General features: G+C 42.6%; 1 protein-coding gene across 1 annotated transcript in view; it reads left to right on the top strand.

Moving 5' to 3' along the window:
• Positions 1–25,742, top strand: part of LOC122807229 — a 1,167,189-nt gene that overhangs the window by 794,787 nt on the left and 346,660 nt on the right. The window contains exons 5-6 of the mRNA XM_044078307.1: positions 21,683–21,742; positions 21,929–21,967. Of these exons, the coding sequence (XP_043934242.1) occupies positions 21,683–21,742; positions 21,929–21,967 (99 nt within the window). The remainder of the gene's footprint in view (positions 1–21,682; positions 21,743–21,928; positions 21,968–25,742) is intronic.

The following is a 25,742-nucleotide window of genomic DNA, read 5'->3' as shown; positions in this document are numbered from 1 at the left end:
CTGCACATACATTTCTAGTACATCTGCACAGTTATCTTTGCAAATCAGCATGACACTAACATGACTGGCATGTATGTGTCACACACATGTAACACCCAGTATGCATTGGATATCATCCCCATATATGTGTGCCACCTCATTAGTGTTCCTGCTGCATGTTTCTTAATGGGTACAGGGGTATTCCCCTAGTGGTGTCATTGCTGATATCATCCACCAGAATGTGCACATATGTCACACACCTCACACACACAGCCCATGCTGTATGTTGTTCACAACACTGTGACAACTATTGCCCATAGGTCATGGCCATTCACATCCTCACATACACAGATGGCACAATGTGGGTGGGGTACGACACATTAACCCTGGTTTACTGCAGCTGACACTGTGTGATATGCACTCCAACTCTACTGTAACTCCAACTCTGTGGTGTTAGAGTAGAGTAGATTTGGAGTAGAGTTGGAGTTGCACATGTCACTGTAGCACCTTTAGTAGTTGTGAGTCTGTCAACAAGCCACTAGTAGAACACTCCTGTGACATACAAAGGCATTTGTAGCCGAACATCCGTACTGTCTTGTACATCTGTACTGCTAACATCTACACTGATAATGGTTCATGGACTTGCAGACCATACCCGGCAGTGTTCTGCTGCGGTGCCATCAGTCATGACTGTCGTCAACACTTGTGGGTTGATATTATCCAACACCCTATCTGTAATGTATGGGCATGCTCGGCACTTGTTCAGAGCTTCTTGGCATGTTATAAGTTACTGCTTAGTTTAGCACCCATTTCACACCAGTCCTCACAGGTACACTGTCTGTCCATACATTTCCAGCTTGCTTACAGTACAACAGCTGTCGTACACACATCACTCACATACCTCATGAGACATGGTGGTTTATACGGCGTGTCCACCTGGCACATACCACTTATATACAGGCATGTCCAACTGGCATGTACCAGTGCTATTGCCTGTCACTATGATGACTATGTTGTACATGTGGAAATAGAGCTATTCTCATGTACACAGTCAATGCACACCTCCCAACATACAACAGTACAGCCTGTGGGGGATGCACATATGCAGCCCTGCTGGGGGTTATACTGTCACCAACCCTGACTGCACCTGACAGTCATGTGGGGATGTGCAACATTGGCAATGAACCACACACATCACATAGTCTTACATGATCCCCACCACAGGCCACAGATATGGAGACACCTTGTACAGTACCCCTCCATACTCTGTGTGGGCACCAATGGCAGCCCACATCGCCAAACACAACCACACCAACCTATAGCCCACAGACACGTGTGCCCATTACATACAGCCAATAGGGTGTCATAACATACACAACACACCTGTCATAGGTGACTGTCGGCGGTCACACTGCTGTTCCACTGAGCAGGCTACACAAGGTGATAGTCACTTACATCCTGCTGTCAAGTAACTGGTTCTGCAACATAACCTATGCACACATGCCACAACTCAGCAGGTACAATGTGACTCATCTTCCATGTTTGTGTGACTGAAGTTGTATCTCAGGGCACAGACTACATGTGCAGGGACATGCAATAGCCCACCAGTGTTGTAGCACTGATTTTGTGGTCCAAGCCCTGGGGAGCATTTTGCGGTCATCCAGACCTGTTACCACTGTACTACGAGCGACTGTGTCACTCCCAACAGTTGTCCATGCTTCTGCTGTCATTCCACAGGCGTCTAGTATACGTTCACTTTGACAGACCTGGTCAAACAACATGATGCTGTGGCACAGTTGACCTGCAACTGTCAGCCCTGGGAGTACGGATCACATGTTGGACTTTTGCTGCTTTTATACTGCCTGTCTTGCACAGTGTCCAATAACAGTCACCACCAGAATGGTAACTGGCTAGCAAAGCATGTGGTCATGTCACACAATGCTTGACATCATCCTCAAGGCACACCTGATACTGCACCACTTCAATATCTCTGCAGTGACTGGGACCTGCCTCTTGGCTCTGCAGAGCACACCTGCAATGACTGGTTATAGACAGACCGTACCTCTCAGGCACATACCTGGACTGGCACACCCACGGCTGAGGTGTCCCCATATTCCACTATGTTGTACACACATCCCAGCTGGTTACTTAGCACAATGCATCACAGGTGCTCCACGTGCATATAACTGTGTCCGGAACTACTGCTGCTACTACTGATGTGAGACTGACAGTAACCCATACTTAACTGTGATAGCCGCACATGTACCGACACATTAGGCGTATGCTGTCCATGAGTCATAACCTCCGCTCGGCTGGTTCGACCCATACACCACCTCCAAGACCAACAGTATCCTTGACATGGACACTACCAACATGTGACTGCTGTTCCACACCTGGGGTTATCCCCTCATTGGTGGAATCCGAACATATGCTACTCACCCTTGTTAGCCACATACCGGAACCACACACTTCACGGCATACACAGTAGATGAGTACAACACCTACTACAGATGTCATATGACAGCGGTAGTTGACGTCATGACACATGTGCAAGTGGACAATGCACATGCAAATGCTGATACATACCCCAGTGCACTTCATTAGCATGTATACGACAATATGGTTCATGCTATTCCACACAGAGCCATGATGGTACACACCAGATAACAGATGACACTCTGGGGGTCCGGTTCCACGGACATACTTTACAACGACAGGTGGGGGCTGTTGCACAGTGATGTACATTCTCATGGGTGGGGTAACTCACTGGTCAGCCTCGGTAGGGCCATGGGATCCCTCATCACATACTCCATAACTAGCTACATAGACATTACTGCGACACATTCCGAGATGTACCACAAGGCATTATGGTGGTATGTCAGTAGTCATATGCAATACCCACATCTGCTCACACATACAACTGTCACTCTGGAACATGACAGTAACAGGTGATGTTGGCAACATGCTGTCTGATGGCTTCAATGCTAACATTACACCCTCTCACTCCCTACGGTGCCACATTCCTTGCAGGAACATTGCGGTGTACCTGTGGTCACACCTGCACAGTAGTGACCTGCACTCTATATGTCCTAGGACACTGGCCCCTTGTCACCCTACAAAATCCCAGGCTGTGATGTCCACAGACCTCTGAACAGCATGTCTCCCCACTGGGACACCATATTCGGTAATAGCCTTGTACCAGATATTGTGGCCCCTGACTGGCACACAGCGACAGTTACACTCCACACAGGTGGCGCCACAATGCATGACTGGGACTTTTGCCCTACACAACTCACTGGACTGTTATGCACGGCTATAGGGCACATCATCATGGACATCATTCGCTGAGTCTTTGTTGTGCTCCGGTCCTTTGATGCCAGCTGGGTTGGTCTTGTTGTGGCCACAGCATGCCTCCTACACCTGTTGAACACCTTTCATACAGTCACCAGAGTAGTTGATGATGACACGGGGGTCCACACAGCCTACATTGTCCTCTCGCTGCCTTTCAGCACCATTCTCCATTCTGGTATTGACAACATACACATCCACCTGCACATCACAACATATGTCTCAGGATGTTATGCAAAGTGGCTAATGGATGGGACACACACACTGAGGGTGGCATACCATATCACATACTGCATTCCAGTTACACTTGGCATACCACAGTCCTCAGTCATAGGGCCCTCATGTTCGGTATATGCTTCCCTGAGGTACAGGCTACCACTGAGGGGACTTCCCTGCCTAGCTTTACAGACCACTGCATACCCAGCACTGCATACCCAGTGCCATTGTTGCTCCACCAGCTGATACAGACCCCATCCATATGGGTGTCACTGTGACGGATACTGATATGAACATCATGGCCTCAACCTGCATGACACTTGGTATGAACATCACCTTTGCAGTACACCATCCACCCACTGGTTATCACATAGGTGTTAGTCCCCTACATACATGTTGCATTGTATGTGTTCGTAAAACACATGTATGTCACACACACTCCTGTGATTACCACATTGCCACTGTGGCGTGGATATCCTTCTACGTGTCCACACATGTCTGTACTGGGTGTGTAGCTGGTACATAGGCACCCATTGTACCTCTGAACGCTGGAATTATACACATATCCATGGGTACAACACCCCACTTAGGGTGTACCTTACACAACAGCTTTACATAACTCAACATTAAAACGCCATGACATTTATTGAGCTATGACAGTTGAAGTTTGCGGCTTATGTACAGACACCACGTCTGTACATATTTGCGGACTACATACTCAGGGGTGACCTCTGCTGCAAAGACAGGGCCCATGTCTGCAAATATGTTAATGGATATACTCCGCATACACGACATAAGCAATAGCCACTATGAGCATGATGCTCATGGATATGTGCACTCATGCAACCGTGTGTGGCATGTGCTTGGGGGTTGCATTCCCAGACCAGACACTCACCATGATTTGGGACAAGATTCCTATGTACATCACGCATGGACAGTCAGTAGCAGTGTTCATGTGATACCTTGCTTCTTTGCATAATTAGAATCGATATTTTACGTCCCAGACAATGATACACTGTGCCATATATATGTTACTATTGAGTGTTTGCCAGTATATAAAAAGGGAGAGATTATCTATGTAATATTGCTCCATTTTGATGCGCTTATATGAGAGCATGCCTTATAAAAGCAATCCTTTGGACTGTCTCTTAGCCATATATGGGCAACATTTCCTTAAGAACGGCGTACGGACTATACTTACATCAATTATAAATTAATGAAGTATATCTTCCTCTTTATACCATCTTGATTACGATTATTTTATCACATTTTGCATAATAATGGCACATTAAAATATGACACACTATTTCTATATTTATTAAGTATAAACATTAAGAAATACCTATCTTAGCTGGCTACTTGGTTTATTTAGTTTCGTTGATTTATTAATGCAATCTAATTAATGATGTCACGCTCAGTATGAGTTTCTAAATATGGGCACGGCTTCCTTTAAGATGATTAACGACACATCTCGATATTATTATGGTATTTTGCTAAATACCTGTTGACAATTTGTCTATGAAGTTTTATTCAATGAAAAGCTATGAATTTATATAAGCGTTACTAAATTTTAGAAATTTTAACTGTTCTTTTAAGTGACTTCCAAGCTTCTGGCCGAGACCTAGACTGATTGTTGTTATATTATTGTAGAACCTTTACTAATTAAGTATTAATTTATGCTTGACTTAATTGCATAATTGGAAATTAATGTTTTACTATATAAGATGGCTATATTCTTTCTTAATTTGTAACCTGATGAAGCGCAATCTACATTGCGTGAAAGCGCTCGTTTCTGTTTTTGTTCAACAATAAATATTTTTATTTTTACTTCGTGGTGGTTTCAAGCATTTCTTCAGTTTCGGACTACATACTCAGGGGTGACCTCTGCTGCAAAGACAGGGCCCATGTCTGCAAATATGTTAATGGATATACTCCGCATACACGACATAAGCAATAGCCACTATGAGCATGATGCTCATGGATATGTGCACTCATGCAACCGTGTGTGGCATGTGCTTGGGGGTTGCATTCCCAGACCAGACACTCACCATGATTTGGGACAAGATTCCCATGTACATCACGCATGGACAGTCAGTAGCAGTGTTCATGTGATACCTTGCTTGGTGGATGGTGGACACATGTACGCCAGGGATCACTGTAGTGGCTGTACTGTGCAGAGATGCAGGTTACACATGGCTCTTCTGTTCACAGGACACTACCCTAGAGAGGTGCCACTGGTGTGCACACTGTAGTTGTTGTTACACATAGACTTGCCAGACTGCATGGTACCCCACTATGAACCTGTGGAGCTATTACATGTCCTTTGTGCATGGTTACTGCAATAGCCCTTCCAGTTAGATTAGCTGTCATGCTATTACAATGTCCCGTGACTACAGGCCATATGTATCCTGTTATTGTACACGCCAGTCATGTTCATGTTTGTCTGTCACATCTCTTCTGCTATTCTAGTATGGGAGTAATGTTTGCGTCCTTTGCAAATGCACAGAGTGGATTACATTATTTATTTCATCATAACTGTTTATACATAAATTAATTACATACTACTCACATCACTATATGATACCTTTGTTATGCATCATATGTCTGTTCTCCTGTGTAGCATATCTGACATATCAATCTACTGTACTATACATTACACATGTTTTACATGGTATCCCATAATTCAAAGCATACTTGCACAGAGGGACCACCTTAGACATGTCATTGATGTTATATGCCCATACACATGCGTACTGTTACAGTATATCCACATATACTATCCCCTTCTATGGCACGTACTTATTGGACATACCCTGCCACTGATGGCGGGTCATATGACATTGTTCTGTTTAAAGCCATCATGTTGCATCCCTTGTGGTGTCTGTGCTGTTTATCTTGTGGCCCACTGCTGGACACATAACTTCTATAAGCATTATTATGATCAGCAAGATCTCACTACATAAATACCATTCCCCACTTTATGCATGGCGGACACTTTTAATTACTGCAAACCAGGCTATGCATACACTGACATAACTTAATACAGAACATACTATACATACAGTTAGTGTTCTACATACCTTGATATTGTTCCGGTATTTTGTCTCTATCTTGCTCTTCTGTATCACTCTTTAAACTGTTTATGGTATGAGCATACATTTTGCACATCTGGCAAGTCATCCTTATATACATCTATACCTGCAACATGTGGTTTACTGCTGCCAATTGGTGGTCCGGTGTGACTAATTACGTGCAGTTCAGCTGTGCTGCTACTCCATTTGCCAATTATGCGGCAGCAGTGGGGTATAATTGAATTCTCCACTTGGGCGTTGGCCATTTGCCCTGCCTTTGGGGAGACGGCCTGTATTGTGTTTTGTTGTGTGTAATTGCAACTGCTATGTGTAGACCCAAGTCTATTTTGGAGTCATGTCCCCCGTGGATTGTGTGTGACGGCTTGAGTATGTGGTTCTACCTGTGACTGTACCTGTCATCCCACCTGTCTGATAACGGACTATTGCAAACACCTGTAAAATCGTCGTTTGTTCCGTTATACGATGGATATAATTTTGCATGGCGCCTTTAAATGTGTCTCTCACAAGGTATGTTAACGGTTCAGCAGATATAATTGACTAACTAGATGTTTGGGCTGTGGTTACGGTCTGTATTGCTATTGTTTCCAGTGTGGGGGATGTAGGTGGGTGTACTTAGCATATACGGTTTTGTGGGGCTTGCATTTCTACGTAGTCCATATATATGTGTGTGGGCCCCTTCCCTAATTACAGTGCTATCACTTAATAGACTTCTGTTACGGGAATTTACTTTGGGCCGTTGTTAATTGGTTTCTATATGGTATGCAGGTGAGGTTGATACTTCCATACCTCCGGATGTACGGCGATATGTGCAGGGATATTTGTAAATGACCACTATCCCGTGTATGTCTGTCACAGATATTTGCAGTCATTGCAGTGGTGTTGGTGTCAGACCCTCTGTGACATGGCTTGCCACCTTTTCATATGGCCATAGTTGGACACTTGCGGGTCACACAGTGGTGTTTACAGGCTGACATATGGCCACAGTCAGTACACAGGATAGCACATATTTTTATCCTCATTACATACCAATTGTTCTTGGACCTTAACTACTTATCGGTTTGCATGTAACATTTCCATTTCTTACATACAGGCATGAGTATTTCCTGCAACTATTGCATAATATTTGGGACATACTAATGTCCTAAACTCTCAGACAGTTGCCCTTTGTAATGTTTCATGTCAGGACTCACCTGCCCAAGGGGGGGGGGTGCTGTCTTTTCCAATGTGGGACAGGTGTTTACTGCATGCCTACGGCTAGCTATACCCGCACCTACCTTAATCATCTACCTCCGAGTTGCCACCTACAGACACACGATGCAGACACACACACACTTTACAGTCACACGGGAACACACATGGCACCCTCAACACACACATACACAGGCTACATCACTCACAACCACAGTTGTACATGGTACCTATGTGGACTGCACCGCCGGCAGCGGTGACTACATGTCCTTACTATCATCATATTGCTCGCGGTTCTACTGTTCCAGTACTGTGTTCTTTCTGTCTTTCAGCCTCCTGGTTACGCGTGTCGGTGTGTGACACGTTCCATAGTTGGCGGTATCCTATTTATTTGTACCTCAAAGGTGTTTTGAATGTCGTTGACCTATCTATATATTTGTAGATGTCAGTGACCCCTTATATATCAACATATATCACACTATCACCCTTTCTATCTGTATTACATATGTGTAGGGATATATATATATATATATATATATATATATATATATATATATATATATATATATATATATATATATATATATATATATATATATATATATATATATATATATATATATATATATATACATATCTCGGACAGGGGTGGTGACAGGCACGCTATGCCTTTCATTGTGTGTTTGTCAGTGTATACTGTGTTTCCTGGACTCTGCACGTTTGTGTCTATACCTGTCACATTACACACCTACCATAGGTTAAGATTACCTCCCATCCCACTTTGCAAGGGACAGTCCCTCTTTGTGCAGTTGTGTCCTGTGAAATATTTGTGAACATAGCAAATGTCCTGCAACATTGGGACAAACATATTCCCTATAGTTTATGTCACAGTTGCATAAAACACTTATTCTGTATCTGACCCACCTACATGTTACAGGACACGGAACACGTACCTGTGACCATTACTAGAATAAGCTTTTTATCTATGCAAAACACTGACGTTCTGGTTTTTGTACTGGCCGGGTGTATGTGTCATCCTGCAGACATCTGGCGTATGTCCCACATTGGTCATTTGAACTGTGGCAACCCTACCATACATAAATCTTGCCTAGCAATAGTGTTGGGTGATTGTATACATGAATGCCTGTTCCACTCCTGGCAGTGGTTATTTTACCCTTCAGAGCAGGCGCTATTTGTTCAGGGGTGACTAATGCTGGTTTCACCTGTTCTGTACATAATTGCCCATGATCTGCGCAGTGGTCGGTGATGCTTAGCCCTGTTTCGCCCATATCCATATAGACGTATTTAAACATTGCTTACCAGCTGTAGGCAACGCTTATTCCCGCTAACGTGTGCTACACATATTCTGATGACCTGCATCCGGAAAGCATTACCCTTGCCATCGGGATTACGTTACATCCCTTGTGGGACATGGGACCGGGAACATGCACGACAGTCACTGCATGTACCACTTGGACATCTGGGGGTTGTACACGTATTATGTCATTTTGTACGTGCAGTACACTACAGCAATTACTCCACACTACACTCACATGGATAACTCCGTTAGTTTACAAATTGATGAGTCCAGTTAATGGTATGTCCATGTGATGTTTACTGGCTGTACTCCGGCATTGGGTATGTATATCACAATTAGCTACACCTGATAATGTGCTACACCTTCATACAACTGTGGATGCAGCATGCTGGGGTGACGAATGCCTGTCATGGGTACATCCCCTGCCTTGACACAATGCAGTGGGAAATCTGTGATGAGTGTGTGTAGGACAGTGCTTACACACATGTGCTCCCGTGATTGCCTCTGCTCCAGTAAGCGACAGTTGCTTACTCAATGTTGTGGCGATGGGAGTCACTGTTTGCCCCGTTTGGTGTTTTGCCTCTGACAATCGGGCATGTACCTACCGATGTACCTGAGAACCTGTACACACAGCACCGACAGATGCTGGTAGGCACATCTACTGTTCAGGTGTTGACATTTCCATGTTCCAATGGCTGTTGTGTGTACAATGTTTGAGGGCTGCCTATGTAGGATTCCACAGTGGGCCACATATACATCACAATTTACAGGTAGTCGTGTTTGTGTGCCATCCATGTTACTGTGTGTGCAGGTGGGGAGGGGTGTCAGTCCATGGGAGCCTACACTGTCAAGGTATGTGCTATATGTTCCCTCTTTGCCAAAGCATAGGCATATTGGGCACGCCTCCGTCTGCCTACCGGGGCTGGTACAGTGTGTCCATGGTCTGGATCCCTCTGTGCCTGTGTTGGTCTTGGCAATTGCGGTGGGCTGTGAGGCCCTCTCCCATTTTGACCCTGCTGCAGCTGTTTCTGCAGGATCATATTATGTAGCATGGCACATACTATGAAGATGTGGGCACACGTGCCTGGAGAGTACTGCAAGGCTCCACCAGATGTGTCCAAGCACCGGAACCGTGATTTCAGCATCCTGAACACATGATCTATGATTATTCTCGTTTGTGCATGTGCCTCATTATGGCATTCTTGCATTGGTGTGTGTGCATTTCTGATGGGGGTCATCATCCACGGCTCCAGTGCATAGTCAGTATCCCCCACAAGGTGGCCTTGTGGGATGTCCCCCCTGACAAATACCTGATACAGCTGTGAGGCATGCCAGATATGGGAGTCATGGTAGCTTCCAGGGCTGCCAGCACACACATCCATGATAATACCCTGGGCATTGCACATGACTTGGCAGTTGATGGAGTGGAATCCCTTGCGGTTTATGTAGCACCTACCATACTCACTGGGTGGTGACTTGATTTGTATGTGTGTGCAGTCTATCGCACCCAGTACCTCCGGGTAGTTTGCCACATGGTGGAAGTGACGCATATTGCTGGCCAACTCCTTCTGAGTTCGGGGGAAGTATATATGCTCATTGACATGTGGTAACATGGCATCCAGGAAATGGTATAGTACCCTGGATGCCAGTGCCTGTGAGATCCCCATTATATCTCCAGTTGGCCTTTGAAAGGTACCTGTGGCTAGTATTCGCAAGCTTACATATAACTTTGTGTCCACTGGGATGGGTTCCCCTCTGTTGTTTCTGGTTCTCAGGTGTGGCCGGCACAGCTCTACTATTTGCTGTAAGGTGTCCCTGTCCACCCTGTAACGCTCTACTATCTCCAGATCATGTAGCCCCTGATAGGTTACCCTTGGTATGAACACTCTTCTCCTCCTCTGAGGCCTACGGTAGTTGTCGGCATCATCCTCCACAACACCGCCGGTCTGTAGCACATGCTGATGAATCACAGCTATGGCAGCTCCCAACATGTACATTTTAAAAGTTCCCCGCCTGTTTCCACCTATGGTGCAGTGTTTGGTAAAACACAGGTGTGTGCTGGGTGCTTTCACACTTTATACTGTTTTGCTGTGAACACTGATGATGTCATAGGGTGTGTATGTACGATCGTGGCTACAGGGTATCTTCTGTGTTTTATTAACGGAACCACTATTGTGCTGCCTTTGGTGTTGCATTACATTTGGATGCCGTGAATTACCTCCTGCCCTTCCATTTACATTTGTGCACATTACACCTACCATTTGCTGGCATGCATCCAGCTGCCTGCTTTCATTTGTACTTTCCTAGACCTGGCTTATCTTGCGTAATGTGTGCTATTGCTGGTCAACTGTTGGTTTGCTTTGCTCTGCTATTACAGTTCTCCTATCTTTGCATTCCAAGTCCTCCCCTCCTTTCTTTGCAATCCTATGCCTTCCCTATCCTGTTTTGCAGGTTTCTGCATGCAGGCTTGTCAACTGACGTCAATTGGCCGCCGTGAGTTGATTGGTGTTAATTGCTCATTAGTACGCCAATTACCCTGCTTCAGCATTTCCTTCTTTTCTTCCCCTGACCTTCCTGTTTGTGCTATTGTTCACGGCACTTGCATCCGCTTACCAGGTTTCGGGCATAATTTCATCCCCATACACATGTGCTTTCGGGCACCATGTGTGCTCTCAGCTAAACGGTTCTATACCTTCCTCCCCACCCCTGTCCTGCAGCTTTGCTTAGCAACAACCAGGCCAGATTTGCATTGCTCCAATGTGCTTACTGATACGGTGGCACACCCCTCTGCTGATGTCATGTATCACGTCTGATACACTCCACGGTGTTATAGTGCTGCGCCGTCAGGTACATCCTTAATCTGGCGGGACATTTGCGATTCAGGATTACCTGCCTCATTTGGATGGCATTGACTACTAATTCATAGTTACAGCACTGAACACTGTCGCAGGCCCTTGGCAACCCTTGCGCCTTGCTTGTGGTGTGCCATGCCTAGCATTGCCTATTATGGTGCAATCCTGATTTGTCTTACATTGCGATTTTATGACATTTGTATATATTTCCTTTGTATTCCTGTCTGTGCACACATGTCCTGCGGTTGTACTGTGCGTTACTGTGGACATGACATTAAATGTTGTTTTTTAGGTGTTGTACATCTTTTCTTGTGCCATTGGCTGTGTATTTCACCATTGGCATACCATGTGTGTATTTCACCATTGGCATACCATGTGAACTTTGTAATACTTGAGTCTGGTCTGCTTCCATAACTCCGATGTTCTGTTTGGGAAAATGTAAACCATGTTTTTTGATTTACATTTCCATGGGCTTGTGCTACGCCTGCATCACTTCGTAGTAGGGGGTCCTAAAATGGAACCTTGTGGGGCAGATATTGGAAGGAAGGAAGAAGACATCAGTTTGCCATTTCACTGCTAGGTGCTATTAGATAGTTAGCTGAGAAACCAGTTGAGTGTGGCAGTTGATAAACCAAGGGAAAAGAGTCTGGTAAAGAAGTTTTGATGGCTGACTGTGTCAAAGGATTTGCTTGGGTCTAAAATAGCATTGAGGTAAGATAGCTTGAGTTTCTGTTCTGATGTCTAATGTCAGTGAAACTTAATAAGCCAGTGGCTGTATTGCGAGTGGGTCTGAAGCCATGTTGCTTGGGAGAGAGAGAAGTTTATTAACTATAGTATAGGTGGTAAGCTAAGGATGAATGCATCTTTCTAAGATTTTAGATAAGGGAGAGAGAAAATGTCAATGCATCTGTCATTAGCGAATTCAGTAGATGGTTTGGCTTTATAGAGAGGTATGATACAGTATTTTTTCCATGAAGCAGGAATGTCATTTTCTTGAAAAGAGTAGTTAATTAGTATCAGAAAGGTATATATAAGGGTAGCAGCAGCAGTTTTAAGATATTCAGTTGGAAGTTGGTCAGGAGAAGTGGTTGATGGCCTAGGATTTTGTACATACTTTTTTGTTTTAAATATGGGCACTGGAGAAGGCTTGTAGTGAACTGTTGGTTTGTGATGGAGTAGGTGGATGGGCATTCATTTTATTTGGTATTAAAGATGAACTGTATTAATGAAATATGAATAGAATTGGGAGGCAATGTTTGACAATTCATTCGCAGGAAATTCATAATAACTATCCCTCTATTTATGTATGTACACACTGTAGATTGTAGCAACATTCTTATTTCTACTATATTGTAATAGCTCCCTGTACATCACCACTCTATGCTTTAGCCCCTTTCCCATGTTGTCTGCCCCTTAGGACCCTTATCTTTAGTAGTAGTCCTATCCAATGTATCTGACTCTACTTGCCATTTGCTCTGTAATTCTTAGCCCTCTTTCTGCTTACCTTAACTCTCCTCTCCTGTCACCTATTTCAACCCTTTTTTCTTCTTTGACTCTACCCCTTTTCTTATTTGCAATCACCTTGTTATTGTCCTAAACCCCACCCTGCATCACCCAGTAACAGACATTTATAATTCTTATATCTTCTAAAGCTTGTATTTGATATTCATATTTTTGCAATCCACTCCACTCCCTCCAACATATATTGATATAGATACTTGCATCTAAATTTATGTTATTTTATTTCTCTTATCTTCTGTCTCTAATAAACTCTGTTGGCTGTTGATTGTAGTTTAGATCAGTCCTGCATCCTTTCTTATAACCAACTGCTGAATTCTTATCTGATTGCTTTTCTTTCTAGTAAAATATACTAGACCAGGGTTAATCCACTCAGTTCACCCTACTGGGCTCACTCTGCTCTCCTGCCCTACCCTCATTCCCACCCATGCCTGATTCAATTTCCTTTATAGTTATCTATCTTGACACCACCCCCACTAATCTCTAGCTTCCTTTCCATCTTAACCAATCTAGTCTAATTATTCCCATCTACACCTCTCTTCTGTCTCTTTACATTACAGCATATTCCACCCTCCCACCAACTTCTCCCCTCCCCTCGCCAGTCCTTTGCACTCATACTATCCTTCCCCAATCACACTTTCATCACACTCTTGCAACACTCTCTCCTTAACCTCTATTATGTTTCTTCCTTTCCTCTCATCCCTTCTCCTCCCCTCCTTGCATCTTCTCTTCTACTCCTTTCCAAACTTACCTCATATCACGCTTTGCTAATCCTACATCCCTACTCTCCAACCTCCTCTTACTATACTGCACAGACATGTATTTATTACTTTTCTCTCATATCATCCTCCCTCTTCTCCTGCACTGAATTTACTCTTCCCAAAATAAAATTACCTCCTATGTACTCTTCTCTTTACAGAATCAAACATAATTTCTCTCTTTCTAATCTTTTATCACACTTGTCCTCTACTAATTCAACACCCTCCAGCTCTCAGGTGATATTCACCCCAACCATGGCCCCAGTACTATGCCATCTACTCATACCGCAGACTATCCAACCCCTTTGTACATACTGCTAACCCTAAACATCTATCATTTTACTCCATCAACATCCATAGTATTCTTAATAAGACTACTGTATTCCACTTTTGGATAGGCCAATATTCTCCTAATATAGTTATTCTCTCTGAAACATGGCTGAAACCTTACAACACAGACAATGAATTTCTTTCCCAGGATACAACATCATACACCATGACTGAACACATACAAAAGGTGGAGGTTTTACTATTCTTTACTCTGATCTCCTAACCCTTACCCTACCATCTAACCTTCCCCCCTCTTTTCACCCAGCAGAAGTCATAATGGCAAATTATAAATCCAACATACATAAAACCCTAACAATAGTTGCCATCTACATACCCCCAGGAGATAACATACCCTTATTGGAACAGATTCTCCATTGGATGTCTGATAATATACCTAATAAGACCATGATCCTCGGTAATGTCAACATCAATTGGTAATCCCTCTGCTCTAACTCTCCTACTGCCATCATAAACCTGTACAGTTTCACTCAACCTATCTCTTCTCCCACTTCTCATCATAAGCCTGCCAATTCAAGTTCCAACATTGACTGGATTCTTGTCTCTAGTCTTAACCTCTATCACTACCCTGAATCTCTTCCTGACTACATCAGTGGCCATAGCCCAGTATGCATCCAAAGATTTTCTCCCCATCAATCTCAATCTCACAAATTTAAAGAATGCTGACACCTAGCTAACTTTGACCCTGAGACATTCAGCAATGCTCTTCTAGTTATAGACTCATCCTTTCTATTACCCTACAACTGGATGAAGCTTTACCTCAGTTTAACTCCATCTTTCTTAATACACTTAACTCTCTTGCCCCTCCCAGAATTGTTAGAGTCAAATCTCTGTGTTCCCCCTGGCTCACTAACTTTACTAGGTCTCTAATTCACAAAACATGTAATGCATGGAAACTCTGGACCAAAACGAAATCTCCTGCCAACTTCCAAAAATATAAGGAACTCCAGAATCTGACTAAAATGAACATTATCAATGACAAAACAACTTCTACCACACATCTCAAACTACTACACCCAGAAACCCCAAAATGTTTTGGAATATTATCAACTGGATACTTCACCATACTGCGGTAGTGGTGCTGCGGTGGCATTGTCGCCTCACAGCAAGACGTTGTCCCGTTCGATTCTCAGCTAGACCATCTTCTGTGTGGAGGCATGTGTGAATGGGCATGCCTTCATTGAAGGTTGTGTGCCAGGGCTGGTAACTCGGCATGTAAAAATCCACTACCAAACATTAGCGGACCGGAGTTCCGCTGTGGCGACCCCTAACCAGGATAAGCCAAAAGACACAACAACATCAACTGGATACTTCACCCAGGTAATCTCTCCTAATGCACCCCCCCATAATACACCCATTTTAATTGAAATTCTCTTTAATTCATATTTCACTGATACCATTAGTAAACTTATATAGACTTTTAACCCACCCAGTCCTTCACCCAAAATTACCCCCCGACTACACAATCCCCCCTTCTCTCTGAGACTATTTCCTACTAGCTACATTAAAAACATTCTCCTTAAACTAAAACCACGTTCCTCATCTACTGAGAAATTGCCATCGCTCTTTCTAAAGATCGCTGCCAAGTCTACAGCATACCCAGTTTCCATTCTCATAAATCGCTCCATCAGTGAATACACTGTCCTTACCATTTGGAAAAAATTCCACATAATACCATCCATAAAGGAGGGAATTCCACTGAACTCTCTAATTTTTGTCCTATAGCCATACTCTCTCCCCTCTCCAAAATGCATGAACACTGTGGTCATAGACAGTTCTTAGCCTACCTCACTCAAAATAACTTGCTCACCTCTACCCAGCACGGTTTCTGCCCCCACCATGGTACCTCTACTGCTCTCATCACCTTTACTAACTCCATTTCTTTCCATGCACTAGTGTCTTGTCTCTTTTTAGACCTCTCTAAAGCCTATGGCACTGTCTCTCACCCCATCCTCCTCTCCAAATTGTCACAACTTAACATATCTACAGAAACCTTCTCTTGGTTCAACAACTGTTAAATGGCTGTCTACCCTGTCTCCTTTTCTCCCCATTAAAAGTGGTGTCCCTCAGTGCTCAATTCTTGGTCCCCTTCTCTTTAACATCTTTACCAACCAGCTACACCAGTCCTGTTCCCAGCTCTCCCTCATACAGTATGCAGATGACTCCACTATAATTTCCATTACTAACAACCATACTGACCTGCTCACCCTCACACAGAGATCCTTCAATCACACTGAATCCTGGCTTACTAAAAAACAACTTATACTAAACCCCAAAAAGAAAACTCCTCCTCTTCCTCCCTAAATCACTCCATCACCTTAAATCATCATTTGCCATCTCTTTATTTAATAATGCTATCATCAACCTCGAAATACACACTGTTACCTGTTTTCCTTACTCTCAGTCTCTTTTCTAATTTACATTATGTTATCATGTTAATTTTTTTTCTTCTTGTATTTGTAGTAATGTGAGCTTTCTTAATATATATTACTTTTCATGTTAATTTTTCTTGTATTGATGTAATGAGGAGCTTTTCTCCCTGGGCTTCTGCTGAAAAAGGGCTTTTGCCCAGTTGGATTATGCCAGTTAACAAATGTCAAATAAAATAAATAATACATAAAATAAACTATTATAAGTTATTCGTTTCAATCTTCTTTGCTTTAATGTGAGTGAGAGTGTGTGTGTGTGTGTGTGTGTGTGTGTGTGTGTGTGTGTGTGTGTGTGTGTGTGTGTGTGTGTGTGTGTGAAACTGAAAAAAGATTCCTACTACTTTGGTTGACCATTATGTAGGTGTGTTAATTTGATAGAATGCACATTTGTTTCAAGTTCTGAAAGGCAGGCATGCTTGGGTTCTGCAAGGCAGTCACAAAGGTGAGGGTTTATCTGAGGGAGAGAGGCACTGGAATGTATGTGGCTCTTGATGAGATGCTGAGAATTTTTTTTATTTATTACCTAAAGGGATGTAAAATTTAAGGTGCATATAGGAAGGAAGAGTTACCTGCTAACCTGGTGCAGTAGGTATTGGGATAATGTACATTCCCTGCTATTGTGCAGTCTCAGAATTGGTGTACATAAAGTAGCGGGGGTGGGGGGTGCAGGGGGCTTGCCACTTGCAAAAACACTGTGTGTGTGTGTGTGTGTGTGTGTGTGTGTGTGTGTGTGTGTGTGTGTGTGTGTGTGTGTGTGTGTGTGTTTGTATACTTAACACTGTTTTCTTTATGAGTTAGGTACTTTGTGGCTCATTTATTTGTGCATTCCGTATTATGCATTTTGGGGTTATTGTGTCTGCCCTTCATACCTCTCAACCCCTCAGTGCAAGAAATTTGGACAGAGCCTAAAATAATGGTGAGACAAAGCCCAAAAATAGGGACAGATTTTAAATATTTATAGCCTTAGACCAAAAATATGAGTTAAAAATCTGGACAATCTCTGAAAATCTGGGCAGCTGAGAGGTTTGGCCACTTTTATTCTTTGCTCATTTTTTTAGTTTGACTTTTGCTGACAGAATCACTGTATACATATATGTACACACACAGATACACACACATAGAGTTTATATATGGTATGCCTTTCTAGGAAGCCATAGGCACCAACCTTCCTACTTATGGTGGACGATGCAGGCAGGCCTGTACTACCACTGAGCTACCCCCACCATACAAGCTTTCTTAAAGACTGTAAACTTACAGGCACTTCAAAATTTGTTTAGACCTAATTAGCTGTTGCAAATTAAGGCAATAGGAAGTATGGAGAAGGCAGTTTCAATTCTCTTCAAAGCACTGCAACTATGCAACAAATGTTAAAACAAAATATGACTGCCCAACAACAGTTAAACAAATGAGCAAGAAATAAATAAGATGCAACAGGATCTGCAAGAAATAAATAATTAATGTAACAAAGTGTAAGTAAAATGTTGCTGTACAACAATAGACTTCAGGACCTTATTAAAATCCATTACAGCTCTGCAACTGAAGACTGGGTTCTGACTGGAAAGCACCAATTCATCTGCAGTGCAGACAATCAGACAGAGCTTTTGAGCTATTTCTTTCAAAAATACAGCCCAGTTATGACACAGAGGCATTCCTAATACCACTTGAAATGGCAGCAGAATGTAAAGGCTGACTGTCCAGTGAATGGACAAGAGTTATTGCACTGTTCCTATGTGGGAAGGTGCAAAATATCTACTTTGACTTAGAACTCACTAAAGCAAATGCTGTAAATGATTATAAGAAGCTAGCAAGTGATGGTATTTTACACAAAACCGCATATAAAAGCAAAACTATATATATTTGTTCATATGTTTTACTGTACTTTAAATGTGGAATGAATGTTTGTAGTTGTCCAATCAGGTGTTTTTAAATGGTATATAAGGTTGATGTTCAAATTATGTTTTATTCTTATGAAGTCTTGCAGTGTCAAAACGAAAGTGCTAAATTAAAATACGTTGGTGTGGTTCCAGTTTTGTGGTTATTCTTTGTTATTTACTGGTTGGTGTGTTTCATTTATATTTCCAGTGGTTACATATGTGGTGATTAAAGTGGCATTCCTTTAAAGCTACCCTGTTGAACAGAATCTGTTAAAAAATCTAATCGGTGACCATTCATAGTATTGGCAGTCCAAAGACTGACACTGTCCTACCAGACAATGAACTGTACAACAAAACCACTACTAGCATGAAGTACAGAAGAGCAACATCTGACTCCTTGTAGCTCACTGGCATAATAATTGAAGAGACAGGCTTTAGTTTGGGATTGCATTATGATTTTATTATTTTTTTATGTTGATCATTGAAGAACTTTTTTGTATTTATTTATTGCAGACGGGAGCTGAAAGTTCAACTGCTGAATCCTACACTAAGGCACTGTACGAGCACATCCACTCATGCATAAATCATGCCATCCCAAACAGAACCAATATGCTCTCATCCAAAAAAAAAGAAGCCAATCTGGCGGTCCCCTGCCATAAACAAACTTTACAACAAAAGGAAGAAACTGTTGCAGAAAAGAGGAAAATCCCAGGATGCAAAAAACTTCCTTACCAGCCTCAGTAAGGAACTGAGATCCCTCATAAAATCCTCCAAAGCTAGTTACGAAAATAAAATTGCCAAAGATTCCAAAGACAACAACAAGGCATTCTATAACTATGTCAAGAATCTAAATGGCAATGCTCAGATCTGCTCTGAGCTAAAACAGAATGGCATTAAATATACTGATCCCAAGGATATTGCCAATATCCTGGCAGATCGATTCAGTGCCAACTTCACCCTCTCTCACCCCTAAATGGCCCATCTCAATACCGGAAGATTGCCAAATTCTGGTAATAATGGCCACACAGGTAAAAAATGCACTCTCCAAAGCTAAGAATACAGCATTCATGGGACCAGATGACATCCCGGGCTGTGTACTACATGAACTACAATATGAACTGGCACCTCACCTAAGTGTCATGTTTAATCATAGCCTCACCTCAGGTTTCGTGCCCACTGAGTGGCGCACAGCTACAGTTATCCCACTCCACAAGGGGGGATCCACCTTGGATCCTGGAAACTACCATGCTATCAGTCTGACAAGCCTTATCTGCAAGGCCATGGAGCGTATTATCATGGAACTTATAAACAAACACATTGGCAACCTTCAAACACTGGACCCCATCCAGTTTGGGTTTGTGAAGGGCCGATCATGTCTCCTAAACTTGATTGACTTCTTTGAATCAGTCTCCAGAGCCATGGACAAGGGTAAAGTGGTCCACACAGCCTATCTAGACCTGGCCAAGGCCTTTGACACCATCCCCCACTCTGGAATCATAGATAAACTTACTAAGCTGGGCATTAATCCCTACGTCACCCAATGGGTTTCTAACTGGCTTACTGATAGAACCCACACTGTAAAAGTAGCCGACTCCAAATCCAGCTCCAGACAAGTGACAAGTGGAGTACCTCAGGGTTCAGTCCTGGGACCGCTCTTGTTTGGCATCTACTTCTCTGAAGTACAGGCCAACACTAAGGGACTCTGGATAACAAAGTTTGCAGATGACTGCAAACTGGGAGCCATTATTGAATCCCCAAAAGATGTAGATACTCTACAAAAGGGCCTTACAGAAACAGATGCTTGGTGCCAGGGCCATGGGCTCAAGCTCAGTGCCAAGAAATGTATAGTTATCCCCTTTGGGAAAAAACATGTATCCATGAATTACCATATAGGTGGCAGTACACTAAACACCGAAAGTTTGATAAGAGACTTAGGGACACAGGTGGACAGTGGTCTCACCTTCGATAACCACATCGCCACAACAGTCAGGAAATCCTTCTATGTGGCACACCTCATCACTAAGGGATTTTCATCCAGAAAAAAGGAGGTCATTGTCCCACTGTACTCATCCCTCATTAGACCCATTATAGAATACAATGCCCCGTTTGGTATGTACCTCTCAAGACATCTGCAACAAATGGAAAGGCCACAGAAATACCTCACTAAAAGAATCACAGGCCTAAAGCAGATGCCCTACGCTGACCGCCTTAAAAACTCCAGCTATACTCTGTCGCATATCGTCTACTCAGAGGCGATCTTTGCTTAACATACAAGGCCATGTCAAACCCAGAGCTGTTGGACATGCTACACTTAAAGGAATCCCAATCCCTCAGAGCCACACACTCCAGGGATCTAAACCTTGTCATTACAATAAACAAAACATGCTGGAGGGATAGGTTCCTGACCCAGAGACTCCCCAGACTCTGGAATAGATTGCCCATACATGTCAAGCAGAGTGCCTCTTTGGTCCTCTTTCAAAAGGAACCTTGACGATTGAATGGGAGAAAGGAAATTCACCCTGGGGATCATGTCAGTCGCCCTGCTAGACAGGGGTCCAGGGAAGTAAATAGTGTGGGAAGAAATAGCCAGGGAATTATTATGGCTAGGCTTGTATAGGCCCTAGGGCTGATAGCCTAGTACCAGCCTATGAACCTATGAACCTATATATGCATGTATTTATTTATTTCTATGCATGTATGCATGTATTTATTTATTTATTTTATATGTATATATTTATTTTATTTATTTATTTTATATGCAGATGCAAAGGATGCAGGTCAAGATTTGGCTATCTTATTTTTATCAACGGGTCCTTGCCTGGGTATTTATTTACTTACTTACTAACTTCTTGACATTCATCACACTGCCTTTATATATTTACTTACTTATGTTGATCAAACAGACACAGTTGATAAAGTGCTTGAAGCATTTCTTATTTATTTCTTTATATATACATGTATGCATGTATTTATTTATTTATTTATTTATTTATTTATTTCATATGCAGGTGAGAAGGATCCTGGATGGTCTTCAGGGCCGTGGCTTGGTATTTATTTACATACTAACTCCTTGATGTTCATCACACTGCCTTTATATACTTACTTACTTACTTAATTACTTTTTTCTGCATGTATTTTAATATTTACATACTCGTGTGTCAATGTTTGGCATGCCAGTGTATGAAGGATTGGCGAGTAGGTTTTGCATCAGATTATATTTGTTGAGGTAGCCTAAGGATTCTATTCAATAAGGTAATATTTGAAGAATGCTGCCTTATCCACAACATAGTCGCCATAAGTACTTTAGTAGGGGTACAGTCCCTCAAAACACATGTGGATGACTTGCCCTCACAGTACACTATATTATCATTCATTCTCCAAGTATGCCATTACAACAGAATAAAGGGCATTGCAATACTTCAAGGAAATAGTGGTCTCTGCATGAAATTGTCTTGATGAGCTAAGCATGCAAGGAATCATTTACTGAACAAGAATGGGAACATGAAAGGTCTATATTATGCCTTAATGATGTTGTATCCAAGAGAAGAGTGCTATGCTTTTACAGAAAATGATTAATTGTTCATATTTGACTGTGAAGTGCGTACTCAGAATGATCACCATTATCTAAAGGCCCAGACATTCCTTGCTAAAAGATATGTTATCTGTTTTAAATAATATACATATATTTATATATATATATATATATATATATATATATATATATATATATATATATATATAAGCCTACAATTTATTGTGGTTAGAATTAATGGAGCATGCTTTCCAAGTGAATCATAGCCCAGTAAAGTGACGTACTAAATCTGATTTTCTCAGAAAAGTATTAGAATATCTACTATATGATGATACAAAAAAGGTGGAGGAACCTTTGACATTCATCCATGTTGGACAGAAGGCCAATGCAACTTGAACGGATGATTTTATTAATATTATTATTTCTAGACAACCCAAAATGATAGGGATTTTGAACCACTGAAAGCACACATGGGCAAGAGAAAGAGAAGAAACAGAAGTGCACAACAGTGTGCCCTTCACAGTACTCAACAGGTCAGAAACACATTGTGATCCAACTTAATGAAAATCATTTTGCTCATAATCTTCTGAGGAGACATATCTGATTTTAAATACACTACTTTAGGAGCCTGTTTCATAAAAATAATATTAATGTCGACATCTGAGGAATGAAAAACTTGCTGTGTCAGATCATAAAATAAATGCAGAACAGAGATTCTCCTTTTATCAAGTTTTCCATCTATTTTTTCATAATTTGTATTGCCTTTTTATCATCTGCTCCTTTGTGCATTTAGCGTTTAGTAGTATTTGTTAACTGCTGGGCAACTTTACACAGACAAACCTGAAGAGGATAGTCCCAGGATATCTCTTCAGCTGATTTGCAAAGAAAAGCATTTACTGCATGTCACTGAGTAGAAGTGTTTGATTTAAACTGCATGTTACTGAGTAGAAGTGTTTGATTTAAACTGTTTTTTTCTGAAGTGCACATGCAGATTCTAAATGGAGACAATGAAAGACAATGGGCCAGATTCATGAATGCTTGCATGGAGTCTTAGAATAGAGTAAGACTCCATGCAGCCATCATGTCCGACGAGCGATCCAGGAACAGCCTGTAGGGGCATGTAAGAGAGTTCATAAAATGGCTCTTACACGGACAGGGCTGGGATATTCAAATTACCTCAATTGCAGGCGAAAGGCATGCAAATGAGGTAGATTTGCGATTCAGGAAACCCAAACCTGTCCGAGTAAGAGCAGTGTTATTTGCAGAAATGTACTCAGTTGACAACTGAGTACTGTTCTGCAAATAGCAAACCAGAGCAGTGACAGCAACAAATAAAGGTTGCATCCAGTGCAGGAAGCATGCCAATGGCCAAATATATGGCCATATGAAATGTTTCCTGATGCAATATGAAAATATTTTTTTTTTCGCTAATTTCTGATGTTTAAGCATAGCGTAGCACCGTGCAAATGGGCTGCGCTTTATAACCCAGAATACTAAAAATTAAAACCCACAAATGTGTATTTTAATGAAATTGTCAATGTACAATGCAAGGAAATGGCAGGCTGAAGACAACATGGCCACTGAGTAGAGGTTGCCAAGGAGGGAAGCTCAGTCTAAGACATGTAACCAAGCATTAGTAGACAATCCTATGTAAATGAGGATTAGGATAGTGAATCGCAAGTTTACATAGCAAATGAGCACAGTCAGTGGAGTGTAGGAGTAGGATATGGGGAGTAACAGAGTAGAAGATAGGTGACATCATGAGGGGGGTATGTATTAAAGAAGTGAAGCTCATTGGAGCAGTGTGGCATGTGTCAGCTGTCATTTACACATCATGGAAAGAGGTGTGTCAACAGGTAGGCTAGGGAAAGACAAGAAATGGAAGGTGTATGGCATGGATAACACCAAAGTTTCTTGCTGAGTGGGTATGCATGCATGTGCGCACGTGTAAACCCAAGTAAAACAGAGTGTGTGCGTGTAAGCATGAGTGCGCGCGTTTAAGCCGGAGTAAGCATGTATAAGGCTGTTTAAAGAGTTGTAAGCACGTCTGCGCTAGTGTGTACGTGTTTTAACTCGAATAAGCAAGTTTTACTCCATGTAAGCATGTGTGCGCATGTGTTAGCTGCTGTGCGCATGTTTGAGCTTGTGTGAGCAGCGCTCCCCCCCTCAGGAAACAGAAAGGAAAAAGGAAGCACAACAAATAGTAGGAAGCTACCAGAGAGTACTAGCAGAGCTAGCAGGTGAAAACAATCAGAATCAGGCAATTACACAGGCAGTACACTAGCCCAGCCCATCACAACAGACACTGCAGTAAGCTAATAGAAGTGAAAACTGAAAAAGCTTTACTGAGACAAAGATATGTTAGGGGCTGCCATTGCTGTTATAAGTCGACATATGCAACATGTTGAGGGTGATGACAATGGAAATGCTGCTGGACAACCCACAGTGAGGAGGCAGAGAAGAGTGCACAGGCCGAGGGTAACCTACCAGGGGCTACATGAGCTGGAGATAGTGGAGTGCTATAGAGTGGACAGAGACCTCCTGCAGCAAATTGGTGAGCTGTGCAGGCCACGCCTCAAACACAGAACCAACAGAGGGGAACCCATCCCAGTGGAAACCAAGGTATCTGTTGGCCTAAGAATATTAGCAACATGTACCTTCCAGAGACCATCTGATGATATGATGGGGATATCACAGGCATCAGCATCCAGAATACTACACCAGTTCCTGGATGCCATGTCAGCACATGTCGGTGATCATGTATATTTCCCCAATTCCCGTGAGGTATTGGCCAGCAATATGTGTCTCTTCCAGCAAATAGCGGAATACCCTGAGGTAGTGGGTGCAATAGGCTGCATGCACATATGCATCAAAGCACCAGCCGGTGAGCAGGGTAGGGTCTACTTCAACCATAAGGGCTTTCCCTCCATCAACTGCCAGGTCATGTGTGATGCCCAGGGCATAATACTGAATGTGTGTGCTGGCTGCCCTGGAAGCTGCCATGATTCCCATATCTGGCACCTGACGCAGCTGTACCAGACATTTGCCAACGGGGACATCCCACATGGTCACCTATTGGGGGATGCTGACTATGCACTGGAGCCATGGCTGATGACACCCATCAGAAACACACACACACCTGAACAGGAATGCCATAATGAGGCACACGCACAAACACATAATGTAATAGAGCATGTGTTTGGGCTGCTCAAGTCACGGTTCTGGTGCCTGGACACATCTGGTGGAGCCTTGCAGTACTCACCAACTACATGTACCCAAATTGTCATGGT

The sequence above is a fragment of the Protopterus annectens genome, chromosome 7.part0, assembly GCF_019279795.1.
Source record: "Protopterus annectens isolate FY-2018-M chromosome 7.part0, PAN1.0, whole genome shotgun sequence".
Lineage (NCBI taxonomy): Eukaryota > Metazoa > Chordata > Ceratodontiformes > Protopteridae > Protopterus > Protopterus annectens.
Note: the sequence above shows the minus strand (reverse complement) of the source record. Positions and strands in the feature narration are given on the sequence as shown.